This window comes from Aotus nancymaae, unplaced genomic scaffold (assembly GCF_030222135.1).
Source record: "Aotus nancymaae isolate 86718 unplaced genomic scaffold, 86718_ANA_hifiasm-v0.15.2.pri h1tg000020l, whole genome shotgun sequence".
Lineage (NCBI taxonomy): Eukaryota > Metazoa > Chordata > Mammalia > Primates > Aotidae > Aotus > Aotus nancymaae.
This window is the reverse complement of record NW_026988432.1, coordinates 1,681,544-1,703,442: the sequence shown is the minus strand read 5'-3', so window position 1 is coordinate 1,703,442 and position 21,899 is coordinate 1,681,544. Positions and strand designations below refer to the sequence as shown.

General features: G+C 42.6%; 1 protein-coding gene across 8 annotated transcripts in view; it reads left to right on the top strand.

Annotated features, from left to right (window-relative positions):
- ZNF236 (zinc finger protein 236) overlaps positions 1-21,899 on the top strand; it is a 156,212-nt gene that overhangs the window by 22,824 nt on the left and 111,489 nt on the right. For 7 of the 8 annotated variants that reach the window (XM_021673529.2, XM_021673528.2, XM_012465427.3 and 4 more), the window contains exons 2-3: positions 9,695-9,837; positions 12,101-12,265. In XM_021673529.2, the coding sequence (XP_021529204.2) occupies positions 9,695-9,837; positions 12,101-12,265 (308 nt within the window). Of the gene's footprint in view, positions 1-9,694; positions 9,838-12,100; positions 12,266-21,272; positions 21,449-21,899 lie in introns of those variants that run through there. The other variant, XM_064379008.1, reaches the window with a different exon arrangement.

The following is a 21,899-nucleotide window of genomic DNA, read 5'->3' as shown; positions in this document are numbered from 1 at the left end:
TTATGTGCCTTGGGGTTGCTCTTCTTGAGGAATATCTTTGTGGTGTTCTCTGTTATTTCCTGAACTTGAATATTGGCCTGCCTTGCTAGGTTGGGGACGTTTTCCTGGATAATATCCTGAAGAGTATTTTCCAACTTGGATTCATTCTCTCCATCACATTCAGGTACACCTATCAAACGTAGATTTAGATTAGGTCTTTTCACATAGTCCCATATTTCTTGGAGACTTTGTTCCTTTTCTTTTTACCCTTTTTTCTCTAATCTTCCCTTCTCGTTTTATTTCATTGAGTTGATCTTCGACCTCTGATATCCTTTCTTCTGCTTGGTCAGTTCGGCTGTTGAAACTTGTGCATGCTTTGCGAAGTTCTCGTGTTGTGTTTTTCAGCTCCATCAATTCACTTATATTCCTCTCTAAGTTGTTTATCCTCATTAGCATTTCATCAAATCTTTTTTCAAAGTTCTTAGTTTCTTTGCATTGGGTTAGAACATGTTCTTTTAGCTCACAAAAGTTTCTTATTACCCACCTTCTGAAGCCTGATTCTGTCAATTCATCACACTCATTCTCCATACAGCCTTGTTCCCTTGCTGGTGAGGAGTTGTGATCCCTTGCAAGAGGAGAGGCGTTCTGGTTTTGGGTGTTTTCATCCTTTTTGTGCTGGTTTCTTCCCATCTTAGTGGATTTATCCACCTGTCGTCTTTGTAGTTGTTGACTTTCAGATTGGGTCTCTGAGTGGACATCCAGTTTGTTGATGATGAAGTTATTTCTTTCTGTTTCTTAGTTTTCCTTCTAACAGTCTGGCCCCTCTGCTGTAGGACTGCTGAGGTCCACTCCAGGCCCTGCTTGCCTGGGGATCACCTGCAGTGGCTGCAGAACAGTAAGGGTTGCTGCCACTTTCTTTCTGCTATCTTTGTCCCTGAAGGATACCTGCCAGAGGTCAGACTGAGCTCTCCTTTATGAGGTGACTCTTTGGATATACGGGGGTCAGGGAGCTGCTTTAGGAGACAGTCTGTCCTTTATAGGAGCTCAAGTGCTGAGATGTGAGCTCCGTTTTTCATTCAGAGCTGCTGCGCAGGTATGTTTAAGTCTGCTGCAGCAGAACTCATAAACCCCTTTTAAAATTTTTTTTCCCAGGTGTTCTGTCCCAGGGAGTTAGGGCTTTATTTATGAGTTTCTGTTGTGCTGCTGCCTTTTTTCAGGGCTGCCCTGCCCAGAGAGGAGACAGCCTAGTCACTGTCTGCCTGCAGAGGCTTTGCTGAGCTGCTGTGTGAACTTCCCTGCAGTCCTGTTTATACAGGTGTAGTTAGAACTGCCTCGGCAATGGCGGCCCACCTCTATAATGGTGGACTCTCTCTGTAATGGCAGGCTGCCTCGGCAATGGCAGGCTAACTACCTCTGTAATGGTGGACTACCTTGGTAATGATGGACGCCCCTCCCCCACAGAGCTGGACTGTCCCGGGTTCAGCTATGCTTGCTGTGAAACTCTCAATCCAGAGCGTTTCCGATTGCTGTTTTTCTGTGGGGGTGGGACCAGCCGAGCCTGATCACCTGGCTCCCTGCCTTAGAGCCCCACCTTTTTTTTTTTTTTTTTTAAGTTGATCGGTCGACTCTGTCTACCAGGTGTTCCAGTCGCCTGTTGAAAAGGCACTGGGATCTGTGTGATTTCCCATGTGGCAACCCACTGCGCTGGATGAAATAGCCGTGCTGAGATTTGTGGTGTTTTTTTGCCCAGGAATCTCCTGGCCTGGCTCTGTTTCAGTCCCCTTTTTAATCAGTTGAATGGGTGACTCTGTCGGCCAGGAGCTCCAATCACCAGCTAAAATGGCGCCCGGACCCGTGCATTTTGTATGGAGAACTGCTGCCCCGGGGCGCCGGCAAAACAGCCGCGCGGGCGAAAACAACTTTGCTGGCCAAACCAGCGGTGCTCGTGACCCTTGGGGCTCCTCAGCCTGGGAATCTCCTGGTCTGTGGGCAATAAACATCCATCTGGAAATGCGGCGTCCACTTACCCTCTGCGCTTTCGCTGGGAGCTGCAATCCTGAGGTGCTCCTAATCAGCCATCTTGGATCCCTCGCCTACAGTCTTTCTTTAGAAATAAAAATTTACAGATAGTAAAGTAAGTATTTCAAAGGGGGTTGATGTTCCTTTAAAAAATGAGGGAGACTTAATAACATTAAGCATGAAAAGAAAGAGTTTACATGAATACATGCAGATACTGACAATGAGCATTGAACCACCTGGTTAAAGGTGAACTTATTTTTTTTTTTTTTGAGAGAGAGTCTCGCTCTGTCACCCAGGCTGGAGTGCAGTGCTTCGATCTCAGCTCACTGCAACTTCTGCCTCCAGGTACAAGTCATTCTTTTTACTGAATCCTGTTTTATCAGCATGGTCTTTATAACCTGTTTTTTTTTTTTTGAGATGGAGTCTTGCTCTGTCACACAGGCTGGAGTGCAGTAGTGCATCTCAGCTTACTGCAACCTTGGCTCACTGCAACCTCCATCCCCGGGTTTAAGCAATTCTACTGCCTAAGCCTCTTGAGTAACTAGGATTATAGGTTCACACCACCATGCCCAGCTAATTTTAGTATTTTTAGTGGAGGTGGGGTTTCACCATATTAGTCAGACTGGTCTCGAACTGCTGACCTTAGGTGATCCACCTGTCTTGGCCTCCCAAAGTGCTGGGATTACAGGCATGAGTCACTGCACCTGGCCAGGTGAACCTGTCTTGGAAAACAGTTTGCTGTAAGAATATGAGTGAACTGACGCTATTAGGGACCATTTATTGAGTTTCTTAACAGATATTTATCATGTCACACTTGTACTTTATATCATTTTTATGGCAAATACCAAAGTTTTGGAATTTAATTGTTTCACTGAAACAACTCATGCCTTTGATAACTAGGGTCCTACTTTGGCTTGGCTCTTAATTGAATACACAGTCTTAGGCTTACATATTAATATATGTTATTGCTGACAAAATCCAAGTTTGTCTGTTGCTCTTACTAGGCTTAAAGTAGCGACTAGGGTCCTTGTATTTTTTGTTTGTTTGTTTGTTTGAGATGGAGTTTCCCTCTTGTCTCCCAGGCTGGAGTGCAATGGTGCGAATCTTGGCTTACTGCAACCTCTGCCTCCCAGGTTCAAGCAATTCTCCTGCCTCAGCTTCCTGAGTACCTAGGATTACAGGCTTGGGCCACCATGCCTGGCTAATTTTTGTATTTTTAGTAGAGATGGGGTTTTGGCATGTTGGCCAAGATGGTCTTGAACCCCTGACCTCAGATGGTCTGCCCCGCTTGGCCTACCAAAGTGTTGGGATTACAGGCATGAGCCACTGTGCATGGCCCAGCAACTGGGGTCTTATCTCAGAAGCCATTATCTTAAGCATAATTAATTAGGAGAGTGTCCTGGATTATTAATTGAAAATTAGTACTAGTTATGCCACTGGTTAATTATGTAAATTTGACTATGTGGCTTAATTTCTCTGGGTGTGAGTTTCCTTAGCTATACAACAAGGGCATGGACAATATGACTCGACTTCCCCCCACCTCCCATGAAGTTATTTTATTTATGTTTAATTGTTTTTGGTAATACATTATCATGATTCAGCATTCACCTGTGATAATTATGTATGTCTCCCTCTCCAGCCCCTGTTTCCAGTCAGATAGTTGCCTTTTTCACAGGCAGCCAATACTAATTTTTTTCTGTGGTTTTACAGATTTTTTTTTTGAATATATAAGCAAATGCATGATATATCTCTGCTCCCCCGAGACTTTTTTTTTTCAAAAGTGATACCATTCAGAACATATTCCTTTTCCTGTTGAATACAGGTTAGGGATGAATTTTCCATATGAGTTACATTTCATTTCCATTTGAGTACCCCCTTATGAGTAAATCCATTTGAGTAGATAATCAGTAAGATTCAGAAAGGATCGGCATCATCTCTGGTTCACTGTAAGATTCAGAAAGGGCAATCTTTTCTGGTTTGAGGTAGGATTCAGAAAGGGCAGGAGTCTTCTCCGGTTCTACTTCTCAGTGCAGGTGCTTTTGAGTGACAGGTGAGTGCGCCTTCCTGGAAGAAAGCAGGTGCCCCTGGCTGGTGTTGTTACCCAGTCCGAGCATTTGGCTTTCTGAGAGACTCTACAAAGAAAATTATGCAGACTTATTTCAGCCAGCTCCTGGGAACAGCCACGTGGGCCAGGTATGTGTGTATAAAATAAGAATAGTTAAAGGGTACTTAAACTGGGAAAAGATTGAATCTAATATAGGCAGTTTTGAGGTGGAGGACATGAGCCAGTGAGGCTGAAGGTGGGAATTAGATAAATTGGTTTTGGGAGCTTCAGACAAGTGGAAAGAGGGTTAAAAAAAAAAAAAAGCCACTAGCGCCTGTCTATCTCCAAATATTTAACATGTATTTGTTAGGTACACATTATGTGCCAGGCTTTGAAGCAGAAAGTGTTACAGGGTCCAAACACTTTAGAGTTTTACCTGATAAAGACCAGCTGTGTTAAAACCTGAACGCTGACAAATGTGGGAGGAGCAGTGGCAAACAGGGAAGAAGGTAGAAGGGAGTTTTAAATACAAGTAAAGAAGAGGCCAGGCACAGTGCCTGAAGCCTGTAATCCCAGCATTTTGGGAGGCTGAGGCAGCATCAGGAGTTTGAGACCAGCCTAACCAATGTGGTGAAACCTGGTCTCTACTAAAAATGCAAAAATTAGCCAGGCGTGGTGGCGCATGCCTGTAATTCCAGCTACTCCAGAGGCTGAGGCAGGAGAATCACTTGAATCTGGGAGGCGGAGGTTGCAATGAGTGGAGATTGCACGCTGAATTCCAGCCTGGGTGACAGAGTAAAACTCTGTCTCAAAAAAAAAAAAAAGGAAAGAAAAGAAAAGATACTAGAGATGACCTAAAGTGGTAGCAGTTTGGAGTGGCATGATGCCTAGCGTCCCAGGTGTACTTGTGATGACACAGCGTGTGGTGTCAGGATGAGAGGGTGGGAGCAGTGTGGGTGCCTGGCCAGAGGGCTGGCGTCTTGGAGGAATAGGGGGTGAGGGAGTAGGGACCTGAGGGTGGTGTATACTGAGAGTAGAGCGAGGAAGATCAACCATATTTTAGAAAGATTTTTATTCAAAATGTAAAAACAAAAACATAAAAAGCTTGAAGGCTAGCTCAGTTATTTTAGAAAGTACTCAGAAACGGAAACTGTTTTATCTCTCATTTTAATATGAAATACATCAAGACTTATGGATAACTGAGATTTTAAATGTACACTGCTTAAGAGTTTTTCATAGGAAGGTAGGTTGAGTGAAATCCATGGAATGCTATAAATGCAGTAAGTTTTGTTGGAACTTGGCCTCAAATAGACATTTTGTATAAATCAATGTAGGGTCTCTAGGTGGTGAATAAAAGACCTTTGCCATTAAGATTTAGCTGATTAGCCTGATTGGTGGGCCTGATTGGGATAGAAGATCAGTCCAAGTCGTGACAAACCAGTCCTGAATATAGTCATGGAGTAGTGGGATTATGGAGTGATGAGTCGGGCACTGAGTAAAGAGATGGCCATAGTCCTAAGTCATTGGCAGTTCCTTGTCCCAGTAGCTGCAGGAAGCATTGTCTCATTTATTCCACACAACTCTGAGATAGGCTTTATTATTTTGGGGGTGGTAGACAACTATTATGTTCTATTTAGAATCTTTATGTAAAGACTTAAACTGATTTTGAAACTAGTCTTTATGTAAGGCAAACAGAGCTGCTCATTTTCTTATCATTGTCCAATCAGTTTTTGTTTAATTTTCATAGTTTAGAGTTCTCAGTAGCAGAAAAGGTGAATAATTAAAGCAAACAGTGGTCATATTTTTATGTGTGAGGTGGCTGTCTGGGTAAACTGCCTTGGAAATCTACATATGCATCCCCTGTATACAGTGAGCTCTTACAGTGACCTACACTCTGTTTTCTTAAGGGGCAGAAACACATAGCTGAAAAGTACTGTTCTAGATAAATTTTTAGATTTGGTAACAGTTAAATGCAGGCAGCTTCGTGTGCATTTTGGTATGTGTGTTTGTGTAGGAATGCAGAGAATACCTATTCTGACTTGGGAGGCATTAGGAATATCTGCTGCTAAAAACCTCAAGTCCTTTTAGCTGCCTTTAACAAAATGCAGCTGTCCCCCAGAAGGCCATTCTATAAAGGGGGGTCCCTTCATTTGATCACATCTTTCTTTGATCACTGGTCTCCTAATGGATTTGATGGCCCCTGGGGCTGCGGAGATCCCTGAACAATGGAGGTGTGTGGAGAGGTGTGCATATGTGCATGTGTGAGTATGCAGTTCCAGCAGGGGCACCATCTCCTGCAGCCTACCTGGGGCTCCTCTCAGTTAAAAGCCCTTATCTAAGGATGCATGGATTAGATATTCTCTTTTTAAAAACAGGGACAACGTCTCGCTGTGTTGTCCAGACTGGTCTCAAACTCTTGGACTCAAGCAGTTCTGGCTCCACCTTCCAAAGTACAGGCATTACAGGCATGAGCCACCATGCCCAGCCAGGTTGCATTAATAGACCTCTTTCTGAACAACAAATACTCTGGGGACCAGAAATTGGAATAAACTTGAAGGCATGATGGACCGAAGGTGTTATTTGAGGCCTGGGACACTGCCCAGAAAGAGCTGACGCTGAGCAGAAGGAAAGCAAGCGGAAGCAGAATAGGGGCAGTGGAGGCCACTGCGTCCTGGCAGGAAGGCGTCAGGGTGGAAGGTGTTTCCGCAGAGCAAAGGGAACCTCAGGGAAGCTGTGCAGAGGTGTGCCCCCTAGGCAGAGCGAGAGCCTAGACCGCCTTTGGGCTTCAAAATTATGCCCAGTGTGGAAACTAAACCGTTTTGTTGTTTTAAAGTTTCCAGTCACTTTAATTTGAATTATTAAGTTTGTGTCTGAACCAAATTAATATTTATTATATCACTGTTTGGAAGAAAAGACTTACTGAAAAAGTTATTATTTTTTGAGTTTGTTGAGGAAAGTCTTACTTCTTAAGATAACTATTTTTCTGGAAAAGTTTTAATTCATAAGTAAATCAACATTTTTTTTTTTCTTTTGAGACAGAGTCTCCCAATGTTGCCCAGGCTAAAGTGCAGTTGTGCAATCTCGGCTCACTGCAACTTCTGCCTTCTAGGTTCAAGTAATTCTCCTGCCTCAGCCTCCCTAGTAATTGGGATTACAGGCACACGCTGTCAAGCCCAGCTAATTTTTGTATTTGTAGTGGAGAGGAGGGGGTATCACCATGTTGGCCAGGCTGGTCTCAAACTCTTGACCTCTGGTGATCCACCTATTTTGGCCTCCCATAGTGTTGGGATTACAGGCGTGAGTCACTGTCCCCGGCTTCAACATCATTTTTCAATTTTAAATGTATAGTTCATGCCTCGTAGGGTTTTATCTATCAATTTCAGTGAATTCCTTCTCATTTTTGGACAACATATTAAGTGGTTTCAACATAGAGACTGTGAAAGTGGTTTTCTCATCCTCAGATAGCTTTTTAATTTTGCATTTCAGAAATTAAATTGAGGAGCTCTTTTATTAATGCATTCAGTGGTTAAAACACTTGTAACTGTGTTTTTAAAACCCAATTTTCAACAGATATTTTATTTGTTCCTTCTTAACCTCGAAACTGTTTCTTACCACACTACACAGTTTCCCAAGGGAATTGTATATCAATTGCTGTGGTCCCAACAATCATATTATTTGGGCCTGGGAAGTCATAAAACATTTGCTGTTAGTTTTAGTGCAGAAATTTTGAAAGTATGGTCTTTGAACAGGATGTGAATATAGTTAAGAATAAATAGAATAAAAATCATGCAGGCTGGGCGGGGTGGCTCACACCTGTAATCCCAGCATTTTGGGAGGCCAAGATGGGCAGATCATCTGAGGTTGGGAGTTTGAGACCAGCCTGACCAACATGGAGAAACCTCGTCTCTACTAAAAATACAAAAAATTAGCTGGGTGTGGTGGCGCATGCCTGTAATTCCAGCTACTTGGGAGGTTGAGGCAGGAGAATTGCTTGAACCTGGGAGGTGGAGATTGCAGTGAACTGAGATCATGTCACTGCACTCCAGCCTGGGCAACAAGAGTGAGACTCCGTCTCCAAAAAAAAAAAAAAAAAGATGCGTATCTTTTACTTATAGACTCATTTTTTATGTATGAAGTTGCATTCTTTTAAATTACCTTATATTTCTTGAAGCTGGAATTCACCTTTTCTCAAAGTTCTGCTAGAAAACGTTTGCAGCTGTTGCTGACTTCTTCAACCCTGTCTCTGCCCCCTCCCATGTGGGCTTCACCTGCCTCCTGGTCCTTGCTAAGGGGCAGATTCAATCTTGGGCCAGGAGACTCTTAGCAGAAATGGAAACTGCAGACTGTCTTCTCAAAACAGATTTCAAGGTCTATAGAACATTTCGAGTGCCTGTGTTTACCACACAGACTCTTGAGACTGAGGGGCTTTCTTGAGTGACTTGGGTCTTCAGCTTATCCATTACTCCCAAATTTCTGAAGTCTAATATTTTTGGATCAAATTTGATATAAATAGCTGTGTGCAACATATTTCTAGTCTTCGCATAGCAAGGTATGTTACATATTTATGTACAAATTATAACACGAAGTGTATTTGTTTTAAAAAATTGTAGAGATTCAGGACATCTTTATGGTATTTTTGACAAGTTTTGTGATTATTCTGTGATATATTATTTGTCATTTATAGTCTTATTTGAAGACACTTTTAAGTTAAAAGCACTTTTCCTGGGTCGCTTTATGGAAACTCTTTGTGAAAATTGAGGATTGTCTGAGGCATTGCAATCCCTTGTCTTCCTGAACCTCATAAGCCATGTCTATGTGAGAGAGCAAAGTTTTTTATTTTTAAGAGACAGGGTCTTGCTCTGTGGTCCAGGTGGGGGTGCAGTGGTGTGATCAGAGGTCACTAGAACCTGAAACTCTTGGGTTCAAGAGATCCTTCCACCTCAGCCTCCTCAGTATCTTGGACTACAGGTACGTGCTGCCATGCCTGGCTAATTTTTTAGTAGAGACGGATTCTCACTGTGTTGCTCAGGCTGGTCTTGAACTCCAGACCTCAAGCAATTCTCCTGCTTTTGATTCCTAAAGTGCTGAGATAAAAGGCATGAGCCACTGCACCTGGCAGTTTTTCTTTTTGACTTAATCTTGCTTTGCAGCAGTTTTGAGAGACATTGAGTTTGTGAATTAGCTTTTAACTGCTTTAATATTTCTACTTGAGTTGTTTACCGAGTGATTTAAGAAACAATGTGGATTATTGATGAACTCTTACAGTGATTTGGAGGTGAAATGCATCTGTGGTTTGTAGTGATTTGAAACACTATTAAGTAGGTTCACCTGGTTTAAGAAGCATCATTATGGCTTTTGTGTGTTTTGGTGTGTGTGGCTGTGAAGCCTCAGGAGTTTAGTTTAAGATTCTGAAAAGCCCACCGATAAGTATTTAGAATTCTATTGTCCTGTATCTTAGTCATCCTGACGTTTCTCATTTCTAACTTTGAAACATGTCAGCTAAAAAAAATCAGTATATCTTTAATTTCATCTAAAATCTCTCATAAATCTCTGACATAATTTGATTTTTAAACAGTAACCAATAATTTGGTTTTATTTATGTAATGAGAATAACAATTGGTATTTATTGTCTATACTTATGCAATTTTATAGATGGAGTTTTAACATTGAATGCGGAGAACACTAATTATGCCTATCAAGTTCCAAACTTCCATAAATGTGAAATCTGTCTGCTATCTTTTCCAAAAGAATCCCAGTTTCAACGCCACATGAGGGATCACGAGCGAAATGACAAGGTATGTATTTTCAAAGGTGATGTCAGGAGTGTGAGCGTTGAAACTGGAGGTATTGTAAAAATCAACATGTATAATCAAAACTTTTCTTATAATTGGGGTTCCTAAATAGAACATTTTATATTATACAAATAAGTATTTTGGCCTTTTTAAAAGTTGTAGTTGTATTCCTAGCTATCATTTGCTAAGGAGGGAGAGTGAGAGCTTGTCTGGTCAATCTGTATGTTAAAGTTATTTATTAGTGGACAAATAATGATTGTAAAAATATTACTTTTTAAACATAGTTTCAATTTCCTGTATGACTGAACACAGAAGTGGTGTGTTTTGAAGTATTTTTCTCCAGCGGATAGTTTTATCTTTAAGTCATCTTGCATTTAAAAATGGTATTCTAGATGTTTTAGGTTATATTTCAGGAGGGAGCAATTATTAAATACAATCTTAAATAGAAATTGGAACTCTTTTTCGCAGGACCTCTTGTGGGATATGTCAAGAATTTTAGTGTCTTAATGGAATGACTTGCCTGATAGATAGAAAGTGGCAGTTAAAACTGTAATTAAAAAAGTGATTGTTGACTTTTGTCTAGGTAGGAGCATGTAAACTAGTGAGCCATTTGAGACCAGAAAAATACCAGGGACTTCCTTTAGAGAACAGAATGTGACCATCTTAGGCTTGACTTTCAGCACAAAATGCTGTTGTAGCTGCAATAATATAATATAAATGTAATATACCAGTATGCACTAGTATTATTTTCTCAGGTTTGACAATCTGAAGATACTGAATTATTCCTCATTAGGGTCCAGTTATTTCAGAGAGAGATATCAGTGATTATCTTTTTGCAAGTGAATAGCAGAATACCTTCCATTTTGAGAAAAATCTTAGACCTAGATAAGCAACTCTGTTAAAATCTAGTGAAATTTTGTATGATTATTTTACTTGAAGTGAGTTTTTTTTTTTTTTTGAGATGGAGTTTTGCTCTGTTACCCCAGGCTGGAGTACAGTGGTGAGATCTCAGCTCACTGCAACTGCCTCCTCCTGGGTTCAAGCGATTCTCCTGCCTCATCCTCCCGAGTAGCTGGGATTACAGGTGTGTGCCACCACGTCCAGCTCATTTTTGTATTTTTAGTAGAGTCGGGGTTTCGCCATGTTGGCCAAGCTGGCCTCAAACTTTTGACCTTAGGGTGATCTCCCTGCCTTGGCCTCCCAAAGTGCTAAAATTACAGGTGTGAGCCATTGTGCCCAGCCTACTTAAAGTGATTTTGTTTATAATAGTGGAGTTGGCCAAAAATAGAAGGGAAAAATCCAACTTAATGAGTTGAAGTTTTTCACAGAGACTACAATCCAATAAATTTATATGTAGCTTTTTTTTTTTAAGATTCATCATAAATGTATTATTTCAGTGAATAGAAGAGTTTGACAGGAAAATGTTTGGAAGCAAACATTGAGAATATATGATTCTTTCTCTGTGTGTTCATTTTATACCAGTATCCATATACATTTACAAATGGCAAATGTAGGCACGTGTACATAAACATTCAACACAAACCCATGTAATGCAAACACATGGAGAAAGAAACATTTTTTTTTTTTTTGAGACAGAGTCTTACTCTGTTGCCCAGGCTGGAGTGCAGTGGTGCGATCTCAGCTCACCGCAACCTTGGCCTCCCGGGTTCAAGCGATTCTCTTGCCTCAGCCTCCCAAGTAGCTGGGACTATTGGCTCCTGCCACCAACCTGGCTAATTTTTGTATTTTTAGTAGAGATGGGGTTTCACCATGTTGGCCAGGCTGGTCTCAAACTCTTGAGCTCAAGTGATCTGCCCACCTCGGCCTCCCAGAGTGCTGGGATCACACGCGTAAGCTACCGTGCCTGGGCACAAAAACATGTTTTTTTTGTTTTGTTTTTTAATTTTTTGCTGCACAAGCCCAGAAAAAATGTTTTAATACCATGTTTTAAAGGTTAGCTTTGAAAGGTGTTTCACTGTCAAACACTTATACTCACTGAAAGAAAACAGTTTATATGCAGCATTTCTTATTAGACATATTTCCTTTGTGTATGTATGTGTTTTCATCTGTATAATCCTTTGAGCAATTCTATCAGGTGCTTTACTGTGTCTATTTGGGATTTATTGACTTAAGGGCCAGAGGAGCAGAAGTTTCTGTAGATTGTCTGTACATTTTGGTACTTGTTAATATTTTCATAACATTTATTGAACAAGCATCTGTGAAAAGACTGTATTTCAGTGACTTCTTCACTTTTCTCTCCAAATAGCCACATCGATGTGACCAGTGCCCCCAAACATTTAATGTTGAATTCAACCTGACACTTCATAAATGCACTCACAGCGGGGAAGATCCCACCTGCCCTGTGTGTAACAAGAAATTCTCCAGAGTGGCTAGTCTCAAAGCGCATATTATGCTACATGAAAAGGAAGAGGTAATCATCATCATTTTGCATATACTTTGTTAAGTGATTGTTAAAATACATCTGATCATGAGTCAGGAGGATTTTAGCTATAAACTAGTTTTAAAAGCCTTTTGTGTAGATTTCAAGGAGCGAATTGTCATTAGATTTGCCTTGACTCCAGTTGACTGATAAAACATTTTATTTTCTGGCCCTGTCAATGCCTTAGGGTAGAGACGTTTTAATGTGTAGTATATGTGAAGGATCAAAATATATCCACATTGACTGGCAGAGGCTCCTCCTGTCCCCTCACCCCCCTCTCTTAAACAGAAACTAACTTTTATATGATTCTGCTGTGGCCAAAGGTAAATTTTCTGCTTCTGTACATGGTAGAATCTCCTTGCTTGCTCCTGGGTTCTCTGACCTGTGAGAATCTGAGGGAAGAGAATAATTTCTTGATGGCCCAAAGCAGCTTACACACCAAAGTGACCACTTCTGGGAGGTCCCCAATGACTAGGGCATCTTTAAGGATGACAGGCCCCAGTGCTGGGACAGGGGCTCAATCTAAAGCCAATGGCCATTACTTCAAAAATATGCTCCTCCTGGGCCGAGCATGGTGGCTCATGCCCGTTATCCCAGCATTTCGGAAGCTGAGATAGGAAACTTGCTTGAGGCCAGGAATTTGAAACCAACCTGGGCAACATGGTGAGACTCCATCTCTACCAAAAAAAAAAAAACCTTTTCCAAACTCCCCCTTCCCATTATTACTGTAGAAAATTAGGAAGATACAAAAAGTTAAAGGAGAAAGTCACCTCTAATTCTGAGCTAATTACTGATAACTATTTGGTATATTTTCTTCCTGAGACAGAAAAACACACACAGTATTTAAATTACATATGCAGATGATCCCTGACCGAAGATGGTTTAGACTGGTTTTTGACTTTATGGTGTTGTGAAAGCAAGCACATTTCTCAGAAACCTCACATCTCTTGTCATGCTAGGCAGAGGCAGCGAGCCACAGCTCCCTGTCAGCCATACCCTTTTGGCTTGTGATATTTTCAATTCACCATGGGTTTATCAGGACATAATCCCATTGTAAGTCAGGGTGTACCTGTATAAAATTTACATTTTGAAAGCTGACTTCACACTTTCTGTTTTTTGTTTGTTTGTTTGTTTGTTTGTTTGTTTTGAGATGGAGTTTTGCTTTTGTTGCCCGGGCTAGAGTGCAGTGGTGTGATCTCAGCTCAATGTAACCTCCACTTCCTGGGTTCAAGTGATTCTCCTGCCTCGGCCTCCTGAGTAGCTGGGATTACAGGTGCCTGCCACCACGCCTGGCTAATTTTTGTATTTTTAGTAGAGATGGAGTTTTGCCATGTTGGCCAGGCTGGTCTTGAGCTCCTGACCTCAGGTGATCCACCTGTGGTGGCGTCCCAAAGTGGTGGGATTGCAGGCCTGAGCCACCACGCCTGGCCTGACTTTACACTTTCTACATGAGTTTGGATCCTCTTTTTATCTCTGAAAATCTTATAATACAAGTAATGCATATTTATTTTAGAAAAAAATTATAAAACATTAAAATCACCCATAGTAGAGTTTAATGAAGTTGAATACATAAAAACAGCAAAGTGGTGATTACCAGAGGCTGGGGGATTGGGGTATTGGGGAGATGTCGGCCAAAGGCCACAATATTTCAGTTAGGTGGGAGGGGTAAATTCAAGAGAGCTGTTGTACATCATAGGGACTGTGTTAATAAGAATATATTGTATGTTTGAAAATTGCTGGCAGGGCATGGTGGCTTAAACATCTGTAATCCCAGCACTTTGGGAGGTTGAGGCAGGTGGATCACTTGAGGTTGGGAGTTCAAGACCAGCCTGGCCTACATAGCAAAACCCTATCTCTACTAAAAATATAAAAATTATCTGGGCTTGGTGGCATGCACATATAATCCCAGCTACTCAGGAGGCTGAGGCGGAAGTATCACTTGAACCCAGGAGGCGGAGGATACAGTGAGCTGAGATCATATTACTGCACTCTAGCCTGGGCAACACAGCAAGACTCTGTCTTAAAAAAAAAAGAAAATTTCTGTGGGAGTAAATTTTAAGTGTTCTCTCCATAAGAAATACATATATGAGATAATGCATGTAACATAGGTTGATTTAACCATTCCTCAGTTTATTCTTGTAGCAGAACATCATGTTGTACACCATACATATGTACAGTTTTACTTATCAATTCAAAAACCAATTAGTTAAATTATGAGAAAGAAAACATACTATGTGGAGAGAATGCATTGGTGGTATTTCCAACTTTTTTTCTATACATGCTTTTCTTAATAGTTTATGTTTAAAATTGTTTTTTAGATACAAAAATAGAATTATGCCACTGTACAGACTACTTTTGTAACCTACCTTTTTCCATAACATATTGTAAATAAATCCTCCCTCTTTTCACTCATTGTCAAAGCTATCACTCATTATCAACTATTATTATTTTAAGCTATTAAAATCTGCAGTATCTTGGGCAGGTGTGGTGGCTTGTGCTCATAATCCCAGCACTTTGGGAGGCCGCAGTGCTTGAGCCCAGGAGTTTGAGACTAGCCTGGACAACATGCACTGTCACTACAAAATAAAAATCCTCAGCATCTGGATTTAGCATAATAAAATTTAATAATTTTCATCATCGCTTAACATATTGTTTATATTTTTAATATTATAAGTACTATATCTTTGCATATGAATATTTTTATGCATCTTTAATTATTTTCTTAGGATAGATTCCTACAGTTAGATTAATTGAATTAACAAATACGACTTTTTTCACCCCAGTTCTTTATAGAATGCCATATGACAGTCTAGAAAGTCCATGCTAATTTAATACCTTCTTTTGCAGAATTCTGCAAAGTTCAAGAATGCCTGTCTCACTTATCGATAGCGCTATTAAAAAATGGCTATGGTCATATTTTTATTTTTATTTATTTTTTTGGGGAGAGGACTCATGCTCTGTCCCCCAGGTTGTAGTACAGTGGCATGATCTCAGCTCACCGCAGCCTCCACCTCCTGGGTTCAAGCGATTCTCCTACCTCAGCCTCCTGAGCACCTGGGATTACAGGTGCGTGCCACCATGTCCAGCTAATTTTTGTAGTTTTAGTAGAGACAGGGTTTTACCATGTTGGCTCAGGCTGGTCTTGGACTCCTAACCTCAAGTGATCCTCCCGCTTCAGGCCCCCAGAGTGCTGGGATTACAGGTGTGAGCCACTGTGCTCAGCCAGTTTTATTTCTTTTTTTTTTTTTTTTTTTTTTGAGATGGAGTTTCGCTCTTGTTACCCAGGCTGGAGTGCAATGGCGCGATCTCAGCTCACCGCAACCTCCACCTCCTGGGTTCAGGCAATTCTCCTGCCTCAGCCTCCTGAGTAGCTGGGATTACAGGCACGCGCCACCAAGCCCAGCTAAGTTTTTGTATTTTTAGTAGAGATGGGGTTCACCATGTTGACCAGGATGGTCTCGATCTCTTGACCTTGTGATCCACCCGCCTCGTCCTCCCAAAGTGCTGGGATTACAGGCGTGAGCCACCGTGCCCGGCCCAATTTTATTTCTTAAAAGCAGAAAATGTATTAAATAATGGTGTATCAATATATTTTGGAATAAGTCCTATGTGCACATCGTAAGAAATGAAACAGTAGAGAAGGGTATAGAAGGCCAAAAGTTACATATCCTTTGGGTTCCTAAGTTCCAGTTTTGCTCCCCAGAAACAACTTTCATTAGGAGTTTCTTCTGTAACCTTCCAGGGACATTTTGTGCCTGTACAAGTCTCCTCCATACCCCTATTAGTCAACCCACAGTATTCTGTGCCTTTTTATCAGTTAACTGTGTATCTTAACTGTAATTCCACATCTGTTCATCAGAGAGCTGTCTCTTTCTATTTAACAGATGTATGATATTATATTGTGTATCATAATTGGCAAGTCACTGTTAGGCATATAGGTTGTTTCCAGGCTTTTCCAGACAAAGCTATGGTGATCAAATATTTTTGTCCATTCTTGAGTTCTCAAGATGGGCAGTGTGGTATCCCAGAGGACACTGTGGTTGTCACTCTTGCGGGGCTAGGTGTGGGGTGCCTCTGTTATCTCGTGAGTAGAGGATTCTGCCAAACATCCTGCAGTGCCCAGCACAGCCTCCACTTCTGCGAGCGACTTGGCCCAGAACATCAGGAGTGTGAGGTTGACGAAACCCTAGGTTAATAGGAATGTGAGCTATATTCCTGGAAATGGAGTTGTTAGGTCAAGGGATATGTGAATTCAAAATTTTGATATTGTCAAAGTATTTTCCAAAGAGATTTTTATCAGTTTATCCTCCAGCAAATAAATGGTGTGTAAAAATGCCCATTTCTTCATACCATTTTCTTCCTCTTTTAAACAATTATTACTTAAAAAAAAAAATAGAAATCAGGTCTCACCATGTTGCCCAGGCTGCTCTTGAGCTCCTGGTCTCAAGTAGTGGTTGGATTACATACATGAGCCACTGGGCCCAACCCATACCATTTTCTTTGTTTTCTTTATTTTTTTGGGACAGAGTTTTGCTCTGTTGCCCAAGCTGGAGTGCAGTGGCACGATCTCAGCTCACTGCAACCTTCTCCTCCTGGGTTCAAGAGATTGTCCTGCCTCAGCCTCCTGAGTAGCTGGGCTGACAGGTGCGTACCACCATGCCTGGCTAAGTTTTGTGTTTTTAGTAGAGACAGGCCTTCGCCATGTTGACCAGGCAGGTGATCCATCTGCCTCGGCCTCCCAAAGTGCTGGGATTACAGGTGTGAGCCACCATGCCTGGCTGGCCATACCATTTTCAATACTCTGTGTTGTAAAAGTTGTCTCCTCTGATTTGGTAATTTTGAGATGTTATGTCTTTGTTTTAATTTATATTTCTTTTAATTATGAGTGAAGTTTAGCATCTTTCTGTGTTCATTAGCCATGAGTAATATTTTTATTTTAATTAAACAATTGTTTTTGGAAGGTAGACGTGTGAGTATTATTGGTCTTACTCTTGCAGACTTGTGTAAAGTATTTATATTCCTGGAAAGAGGTTTTTCTACCTTGTGTGACAGAATTCTTTCTTGGTTTCTGGTTTCATTATTTTTCTCTTCCTGGCAGGAATTTTTAAATTGTCATGGACTCAGATTTTCAGTCTGTTCATTTATGGATTTTGGTTCTTGTGGCTTGATTAGAAATGCTTCCCAATTCTAAAATTATTTTCTAAAATATCCCACATGTCTGGAACATTCCACACGGATTTGCCTGGTACAGATTTACATGCATGTGGAGCAGAATGCACATGGAGGAGAGGCATCCACACTGATGCTACAGTGTAGCCCATTCTCACAGGACCTCCCCGCCTCCCTCTGGTCTCCTCCTTTCGCAGGGCCTCCCTGCCTCCCCCTAATTCCTATGTGGTCTCCTCCTTTCGCAGGGCCTCCCTGCCTTCCCCTAATTCCTATGTGGGCTCCTCCTTTCACAGGGCCTCCCTGCCTCCCCCTAATTCCTATGTGGTCTCCTCCTTTTGCAGGGCCTCCCTGCCTCCCCCTAATTCCTATGTGGTCTCCTCCTTTTGCAGGGCCTCCCTGCCTTCCCCTAATTCCTATGTGGTCTCCTCCTTTCGCAGGGCCTCCCTGCCTCCCTAGTTCCTATGTGGGCTCCTCTGGTAGGGCCTGGTGCCTGGCAGCACCAGCATCATCACTCACTCACTTACCCTGGATGCGTCTGAAGGAGCACCACCTACTCAGCCGGGACGCCCATGGTCTTCCTATCCAACAGCCCTCAGGATGTCCACATTTCTCATCCCAGCTCCTCCACCGTGCTTCAGAAGGCAGGCATAATTGAATATGGTCTTCCTCCTCTGCCGTGGTTTTGTGGGAGTCCTTTGAAGTAAGCAGGGTTACCTACTTCAGTTTGCTCCATGTAGGACCTCTCCCTTCCCATGCTTATAACTCCAGGCCCTCAGTTAACTGCCCTCCTTCGGGTTCCATTATCTGACCAAAAGATGTAGTCCAAAGCAGAGGAAGGTGGAGGCTTGGGGCTTAGGTTTTGAATATTTGGATATTAACCAACTGTCAAAAGTCAAAGTGACACAGGCAGGTACACTTGGAGGAGAGCCGTCTCCTGCATCCTCACTGCCCGCTTGCTTCGGCCTTTCCCGGGCTGCCTTCCTGCTTTTCTAGTGTCTCTCTCCTGTGTCTCTCTGTGTAACGGAAGCAAATGTTTGTATGTTCTTATCATTTCCTGGCTTATTACATATGAAATTTAGAATTTTATATAGTTAAATATAGGCTAGTATTTCTATTTTTATTGTACTAAATATTTAAATTCAGGGGAGAACTGAATGTGTTTATAATGTAGAATCTTTATGAACTTGGAATGTCAAAGCATCAGCGATGTTTGGTTAATATGGATTCAATACACTTCTTAAATTGATTCTGAAGTATTTGAAGATTTTAATGATATTGTGTAGGGAGGTTTTTTGGCATGTGTGGTGTGTTACTTGTCTGTAGGAAAGCTATGCATTTTCGTGTGTTCGTTTTGCCTGCCATCCTCCCTGATTCTCTATGCAGCCTCATCTGCACATAATAATTGGGTAGTAAGTTTTTGGTTCTGTGTTGTTTTCAACTAGCATGTGCCCAGTTTTTAAAAGAATCACTCTTAGAATCATTTATTTGTTTTCATAGTACGTAGTGAGGGCATATTCACCTAACTTTTTATTTTGAAAAATTCCAATCCTAAGTGAAGGGTTGAAATAGTAATACAATGGATATTTGTATAACCCTTTCCTGGACCCACCAGTTGATAAATTTGCCAGATCTCACCTCCCCGCTTCTCCCTTTTTTGAACAATTTTCAAGTAAGCCACGGATTTCATGTTATTTTACCACTAAATACTTCAGGATGTAGCCCCTAAAAACAAAGACACTTTTCTTCATTTCACCAAATAGTGATCACACTAAAAAATTTAACATTGCTGTAATACTCCATTTTCAGAGGTTCCTGTTTAGATGGGAAAAGAGTGACATTTTACAAGAGTGTAGGGGAGAAGTTAGTTTTGAACAGAAAAGATATTCTCTTTTGACCCTAGAAGAAGAAGGAGAGGGCTCAGGTGGAGGAAGTGGGAGAGATGGCAGGTGCAGGTGGAGGAGGAAGCAGGGAAGGGCTCAGGTGGAGGCGGGTGCAGGTGGAGGAGGAAGCAGGGAAGGGCTCAGGTGGAGGCGGGTGCAGGTGGAGGAGGAAGCAGGGAAGGGCTCAGGTGGAGGCGGGTGCAGGTGGAGGAGGAAGCAGGGAAGGGCTCAGGTGGAGGTGAGTGGAGGAGGAAAGGGGGAAGACTTGAGAGGGGTGCAGGTGGAGGAGGAAGGGGGCAAGGGCTCAGGTGGAGGTAGAAGTGGAGCAGCGCCTGGCATGCCTCACAGGTGTTCCCAGACTTCCTCAGGCTGTGCTTTCTTAGTGTCTCATGAAGTTTTTTATAGACCTTCAGGCAAACCCAAGGGTTCTATATATTGACCAGTTAGATCTGTATGATCTAGGAAGTCTTTCTGTCTTAATAAGTGAAGAGCCAGCTGAAAGACCTACCCAGGTGTGCTGGGTACTGCATACCCTCTATATCCTTGCGTTTCCTGTTCACAGTCATTTGCACATTGATTGTGGAGTTTTCCGTTCCACATGATTGTTCTTTGATTTTTAACCGCAGCAACCGTGGAAACTTCAAAGACACGATGTTACTGACGCTGCAGTACCTCCATCTAGTTTTTGGGTCTTATGGAACAAGTGTGGAGCACCGCCGTGTCCCTTGAACATGTGACCTATTCCTGGGCATCCTCATCAGCTTGTCATGGTGCACTGCAGTGCCTCAGTTCATGAGCTGGGCTGAGGCCTTAGAGCCCATGCTTCTTTGGGAAATGGAAACAATACTCTGTCTTCACCAAAAACGTGGGGTATCCTGAGGCAGAAAACATGGCATGTCCTGAGGCAACTGGAGATGGGCATGGGAAGCCTATTTCAAGAAATGAGAGCAGAGCCTGAGTGGGTGGGGCACATCTGTGGGCGGCCCTGGAGCCCAGAGAGCATCTGGGTGTGGACTCTGGCTGGGCAGGTGTGTGGTCTCCTTTCCTCCACTCAGAAGCTCTGAGGAGTGGAGATGGTTTGCCTGGAGGTGGGGACTTCTGAAGCATGTGCTGTGGAGTAACAAAGGCGTCAGGGCCACAGGAATGTTGGCAGAAGAGCTGCAATGATAAGCCATGGGGTCTGGGCAGGGAGGTGAAACATGGGGGCTGTGTGAATCCTCTGTTAGGATGGCACAGGTGGGTGAAGGTGGTTGAAGACGTCTGTACATGCCACACGCTCCGGGTGGCTCAACCCCAGGACAACACGAAGGGTAAAGATGACCTGTAAGGCCACACACATCTACACAGGTCGCCAGAGCAGCGAGCTTTACCGTTTTCCATTCTAAAGTTCCTTCAGATGTGCCTTTTAATAATTCACTGTGATTTCTCCATAACTGGAAAGAGAAACAACTATTTTTTGTCATTCGCAGATGCTCTTAAGTATTTATACCTTATTTTGAAAACCTTCCCTTTGTCCTATTTTCTCTTCCGCAGACGGGTCAGCTGCTTCTCCAGATCACTCCCCACAGTGGAGCTCATACTCTTTGCTGTTTGCTTGGGTCCCTGCCTCTGCTGTTGTGTGTTGGTTATGCCGTGGTCTCGTAAGCAGCAGCACATCATCTGACCTTTGTGCAGCCTGCTCCCATCCGAACCCTCCGTTCTGTTTGTAAAACTCCAGCTCCCTTCGTCTCTCACTATTGTGGTTTTAAGAACTTACACATTCCTGCTGGGCATGGTGGCTCACACCTGTAATCTCAGCACTTTGGGAGGCCGAGGTGGGTGGATCACCTGAGGTCAGGAGTTTAAGACCAGCCTGGCCAATGTGGTGAAACCCTGTCTTTAAAAAAAAAAAAAAAAAAAAAAAACAACTTACACATTCCTTAGCTTCTGACTCCTTTTTAAATTTTTTTGAGAAGTGCTTTGAGAAATATGTGTTTTCTGAAATCGCTCGACTTTACATTTCTATTACTACTAACCCCTGCTTCTGATTTCCCTCTTCAGCACACAGCAGGCTGTCTTTGATCAATAAGTGATAACAGGAGAAGAAAGTGGGGGAGAGTCATGGAAGAGGCTTTGCCGAACTCTGGTGAGGGAGCTGGGAGGACACTTCACTTCTTCCTTGGCGCTGGGTGTCTGTGCTGCCAGAGGCAGGGTCCTGGAAGCTGGGCTGTCATATTCAGCCACCTGACCGTAGCAACCTCATGCCAAGCTCCAGATTTACATGAGCAGAGGGGAAAAGGGCCTCGTTGGCTTGTTCCATCATACCATGTTGGCAGTATGTTGGCTTTCTTTTTGCCAGTGGTTGTGTTAGTGTTTGTGACTGTGCCTCACCTGGCAGCCTGGCGTATGTGGAGCAGAGCTGGTAGGGCAGCCCTGCCCTCAGGCTTGTCCAGCATCTTCCTTTGCTGTCTCCATGAGTTCTTTGCTTCTGTTGCATGATTTGCAGTGAGAACGGGAGGAGGAAGGCGCACTGCCTCTCTTTAAAGGCGTGATCTGGAAGATGCATTTCGGTCCTGCTCACATCCAGTTTTATAGAA